Source organism: Staurois parvus, unplaced genomic scaffold, assembly GCF_062004578.1.
Source record: "Staurois parvus isolate SC_StPar_1 unplaced genomic scaffold, SC_StPar_1.0 ptg001253l, whole genome shotgun sequence".
Taxonomy (NCBI): Eukaryota; Metazoa; Chordata; class Amphibia; order Anura; family Ranidae; genus Staurois; species Staurois parvus.
This window is the reverse complement of record NW_028319049.1, coordinates 26766-31976: the sequence shown is the minus strand read 5'-3', so window position 1 is coordinate 31976 and position 5211 is coordinate 26766. Positions and strand designations below refer to the sequence as shown.

The following is a 5211-nucleotide window of genomic DNA, read 5'->3' as shown; positions in this document are numbered from 1 at the left end:
CCAAGGGGGGGATCCGCTGACACATTGTGCTTGTTGTAGTGCACTGTGATGGGTCAGGGTCGGTGATAACGCGGGTGCGCTGACCGATCAAGCTCCAGCATTGTGATTCGTGTACCGGAGGCAGCGGAAGGGCTGTGTGGACCGATCCTCTCCCCCCCGGTACACATGGTCTGCCCCTTGTCTACGTCACCCATTCATAAATTTCAGCGGGTATAAAAGGCAGCAGAGCGGTGAGTTCTGGCAGTGACAGCTCCGGATCTATCGGACGATATCGCGCTTTATACACAGCAGACATGTACCACGGCTTCTCCAGCAACAGCACCGACTACGAGGCGGCATCCTCCCGGTGCAGCAGCGCTTCTCCCGCCGCGGACAGCATGACTTACTACCCGTCCCCGACCGCTTCTTTCTCCAGCCTGGGATCCCCGCTCACCCCGCCGGTAAGTGGGTGACACATGACATGGTGGAGGGGATATAGATCTGCTTCTGGGGTGTTCCTCATACCCTGTACGGGAGGTGCGGAGTCTGGATGTAGGTCACAATGTCTGGATGGGAGGGAGGGGTGATTGGATTGGGGTGTACAGGTGATGTGGATTGAGGGGCATGGACACTGGGTGGGGTGCATTGGGCAGACAGGGACTAAGGGTGTCTGGATTGGGGGTGCATAGTGCCAATCATGGATTGGGGTTAATGGTATCTACATTGGGCTGCAGGTGGTGACTGGATTGGGGTGCACAGTGTTGGTGATATGTTGGGGTACAAAGTTAACATGGATTGGGGGTGCACAGTGTCAATGATGTGTTGGGGTATATGGGTACCACGGATTGGGGGTGCACAGTGTCAATGATGTGTTGGGGTATATGGGTACCACGGATTGGGGGTGCACAGTGTCAATGATGTGTTGGGGTATATGGGTACCACGGATTGGGGGTGCACAGTGTCAATGATGTGTTGGGGTATATGGGTACCACGGATTGGGGGTGCACAGTGTCAATGATGTGTTGGGGTATATCGGTACCATGGATTGGGGGTGTGCAGTGTTGGGGTATATGGGTACCATGGATTGGGGGTGTGCAGTGTTGGGGATGTATTGGGGTGCACAGTGCTGCTATGTACTGGAGTTAATACTGTTTGGATTGAGGTGCTTGATGATATGGGTTGGGGTACACCAGTAACAGGGATTAGGGTTCAGGTGATGTGGATGGGGGTTAATGCTGTCTGTATTTGGGTGTGCAGTGCTGATACTAGGCTGGGATACACTGGTAACATGGATTAGGGTGCAGATGCCATGGATTAGGGTGAATGCAGTCTGGATTAGGGTGTACAGTGCTGATACTAGGCTGGGGTACACCAGCAACATGGATTGGGGTGAATGCAGGCTGGATTGGGTTGCATAGGGCAGACTTTGCAGCTCTGCCTGCTTGCTGCATGGTGCATTGACTGCTGAGCAGCACCCCCCCCCCCCCTCCTGTGTGTGTAAAGCGGATTCATTGATAAAACACTTCCAGAGTTCATTCAGGAGACTCCAGAGCGGCCTCTGCGTCACTGGTGGCGTCAGAGCTATTTTTATCCCCTTCTGTCTGGTGTGCTGGGATTGGAAATGCAGCTCCCTCTGGATCAGCCCATTCAGCATGTGTGCACAGAGGGAGGGAGGGGGGAACACTGTAACTTGCCACACTGTATACTTAATGTCCCCTTTTTTTCTTTCTTTTCAGGAATTCGGCACTGACTCCAACACCAGCTTTGTCCCCACAGTCACAGCCATCTCCACCTCACCAGACCTGCAGTGGTTGGTGCAACCTACACTTGTTTCATCTGTGGCCCCATCTCAGACCAGAGTTCACCCCTATGGAGCAGCCCCAGCCTACAGCCGCAGCGGCGTGTTGAAAGGCTCCTCTGGAAGAGGACAGAGCCAGGGCAGGAGAGGAAAAGTTGAACAGGTAATTGTCCAGATGGCGTGTGATTTGCAGTCTGCTTTTTGCTCTCATTACACATGAGACTCTGCAGATGTATTCCGGATTTCTGACCGGCTGTCCTTTTTTATTTTCACAGCTTTCTCCCGAGGAAGAGGAGAAAAGGAGAATTAGACGTGAAAGGAACAAGATGGCGGCAGCTAAATGCCGTAACCGTCGCCGAGAGCTGACTGACACCCTCCAAGCTGTAAGTAGAGGTCCTTTTTAAGCTTTGTTGTAAAGATTTGGCCTTGCATACTATGTGGTGTTTCTGTGTGCTAGAATCCCCCTAATTGATGATCTTCTTCTGTTCAGGAAACTGATGAGCTTGAGGATGAGAAGTCAGTTCTGCAGGCTGAGATTGCAGCCCTTCTGAAGGAGAAGGAAAAGCTTGAGTTTATCCTTGCTGCTCATAAACCTGCCTGCAAGATTCCACATGACTTGGATGGAACCTTCCAAGACTTGGCCTCAACCTTGGATCTGACACCCTCCCTGACATCTTCCTTGGATCTGGCCTTGATCCCAGAAGTGACCAGCTCTTCCAGCTCCCAGGAAGTCTTAGTGGAGCCTATGTTTTCAGTCAGCCTCCCACAGTCTTCCATCCCTGAGAAGGAAACCTCTCAGTTGCAGGTATCCCTGGAACTTAAATCTGAGCCTCTGGATGACTTCCTGTTCGGCTCTCCTTCCACAGGATCTTCTGACGCCGCTCGCTCTGTTCCCGATGTGGATTTGTCAAGCACGCTATACACATCTGAATGGGAGCCTCTGTATAACACCTTGTCTGTGGACATGGAGCCTCTGTGTACCCCTGTTGTCACCTGCACCCCAACATGTACCACCTACACCACATCTTTTGTCTTCACATACCCAGAGTCTGAACCCTTCCCCAACTGCGGAACAGCCCATAGGAGGGGGAGCAGCAGCAACGAGCAATCCTCAGACTCTCTCAACTCACCAACTCTACTGGCCTTGTAATGCCCAAGGTGAAGGTGACCTAGGACTGTAGCCACACAGTGGTCACAGCTTGGTGACTCTCTCCACAGGCAATATGGGATGTGGTTTCCTCCTCATCTAGTAAGACTGCCTCCTTGCTGCTATAAGTGTACACTGTGCATGTGTAGTCCATTCATCTCTGGCCAAAGTTGTAGTTGTGAAAATCCTCGAATGAGCACACTGTCACTGCTAGAGCAAGGGTTGCCAACCTTCCCAGTGCCCAACAACTGCCACCCTGTCTCTCTGGCTGTGACTGGCAGATGTCTCCCTCTTCCAACTGCCACCGAAGGCCAATACCTCTTCCTGACATGTAGCACTGGCATGGACCTTGTGACTCCTGTTTTTAATATGTAGCATGTTGTATCCTCGCTGCTGCGTCAGTGATGGTGTTTTTACACGTCTTGTGTTTTCATCTTCTGGTTTGGAAGCTACGGGCTGTTCATACAGCAACTTGTCATGGTGCTGGCTGCTTGTGGGCCGCTCTCATATGGAGCTCCATAACAGCCAAGACTTTTATGATCTAGAGTATATATGATATATAAATATATATGAAACCCTACCCCCTCCCTGAAGCCGGACACATGGTGAACGTGCAGTATCTTCCGTTTGATTGTAACACTCAGTCTTTTGCTGTCTTTCCAAGTTTTCCATGAAAACGTTTTATTTCTTGTAGACGGTTTTGTTAATTTATTTTGAATTTTGAGAATATTTATATTTTTATTTGTATTTTTGTTTTCTACTTTTGCGGACAGAGGGCCTGAAACAACTTATAGCATTTTGTTTTTTGCTTCTTGTCCAAGACATGGAGAATAAATTGTATTTGCATTCAATGCAGCTCTTGGTGTGTGAGTCTTCATTGTCCTTAGGGTATGGTGTGCTATTATCCTGATACTGTCCAGGGTGTCCTCTTCCCTTTTTTTTTTTTTTTTTTTTTTTATCTAATCATCATGGCTATTCTCTACTACTGGCCAGTAGAATTGTTACTGACACCTGCATCTATCGGGTACCCCATTGGGTAATGAAGGGTGTTTATAGGTCTCAGGAGCTTTATGGTTTTGTAAAAAACCATCATGTTGTATATTTAATCTTAGGATGGGTGGCAAGCGCTCAAGATATTTAGAATGCTAAAACAACCTAATAGAGTTTTCTAAATCCAGAGGGAAAAAAATTAAATATGTAATATAGTGCAGCCTATCAGTCGCTAGATGTGGTGGCTGCTCTCCTTTCCATTGATGCGCGCCCCCCCCCCCCCCCCCCCCCCCCCCGATCCTACCAGAAACACTTCCTGTGCTAGGGTGACAACCAGGGTGGATTTGATTTAAATCACTAGTCAGTAAGGCTTGATATAAATCCTAGTTTTCTACATAAAGACTAATTCTTGCTGGTATAACTTTAATATGCAAGTAGATGATGATTTTTTAGAATAACAACTTTTCATATTAATTTTTTTTTATCCCCAGTTTAATAGGTTAATCATTCATATTTGGACAACTTTTCTGTTGTACTTAGGAAGGAGAAAAATAATCATTAACTTAATAACAATTTAAATAGATTTAGTCAACTGAAACAATAACGTTCCAGCATATGTGATTTGCTTAAACATCCATGTTTGGTAACTAATTTGGCTAAACAAAATAAATATATATATATATATTTATTTTAAGAAACTTAGACTGTCAGCCCCTTCCCCCTCACACTTCGTTTCACTTTCTTCTTGTGCAGATCTATTCCACTCCAAACAATCAGAAAAATATTGTTTCGATTCTATTCACTGAACTTCTTGAAACTTCGCACTGAAGGGGTTGATTCTGTATTCATAGGTTTGTAGAAGTTAGGATGAAGGTCTTTTTCTTAACTCTGTTCATGTTATAACATTTTTGCTGTGAAGAAGAGGCATGTGATCTCTGCTGAGTCAAATTCAGTTTTGAGAACTGCAAAAGTAAACCGAACATCTGTGATAATATCTTGTAGGCAGAGAAACTGCCCAATAATCTTACCAAAACCTCTGGAAGAGCATGACATTGTGAATGGATTCATGGAATTTATTTACCAAAACAATTAAACATATACAGCCTTATTCTACATAATTAAAAAACGAATCTTTATTTCATGATGGAATAACCTTTGGATGGTAATACATTTTCCTCCAAAAAGCATTTTATTCAAAAACTGATTTTTAAATAAACTTTTTTTTTTTTTTTAATCATTGATTTTTATCCACCCTGGTGACAACACACCCACTGTGCTAATATAGAAGTGCTGTCAC

The 5211-nt window shown here is 46.2% G+C and overlaps 1 protein-coding gene across 1 annotated transcript; it reads left to right on the top strand.

Annotated features, from left to right (window-relative positions):
• Positions 1–229: 229 nt before the first annotated feature.
• FOS (Fos proto-oncogene, AP-1 transcription factor subunit) lies at positions 230–3779 on the top strand. Its single transcript, XM_089660560.1, has 4 exons — positions 230–440; positions 1716–1940; positions 2053–2160; positions 2268–3779. Exons 1-4 carry the CDS (start codon positions 294–296, stop codon positions 2925–2927), a joined length of 1140 nt encoding a protein of 379 aa, XP_089516686.1. The 5' UTR covers positions 230–293; the 3' UTR covers positions 2928–3779.
• The last annotated feature ends 1432 nt before the right edge of the window (positions 3780–5211 follow it).

Excerpts from the sequence above, each read along its gene's own strand:
- FOS (XM_089660560.1), top strand. The coding sequence starts at position 294 with ATGTACCACGGCTTCTCCAGCAACAGCACCGACTACGAGGCGGCATCC. Across the intron at positions 1,941-2,052 it reads GGAGAGGAAAAGTTGAACAG|CTTTCTCCCGAGGAAGAGGA; the intron begins GTAATTGTCCAG and ends TTATTTTCACAG. Across the intron at positions 2,161-2,267 it reads TGACTGACACCCTCCAAGCT|GAAACTGATGAGCTTGAGGA; the intron begins GTAAGTAGAGGT and ends TCTTCTGTTCAG.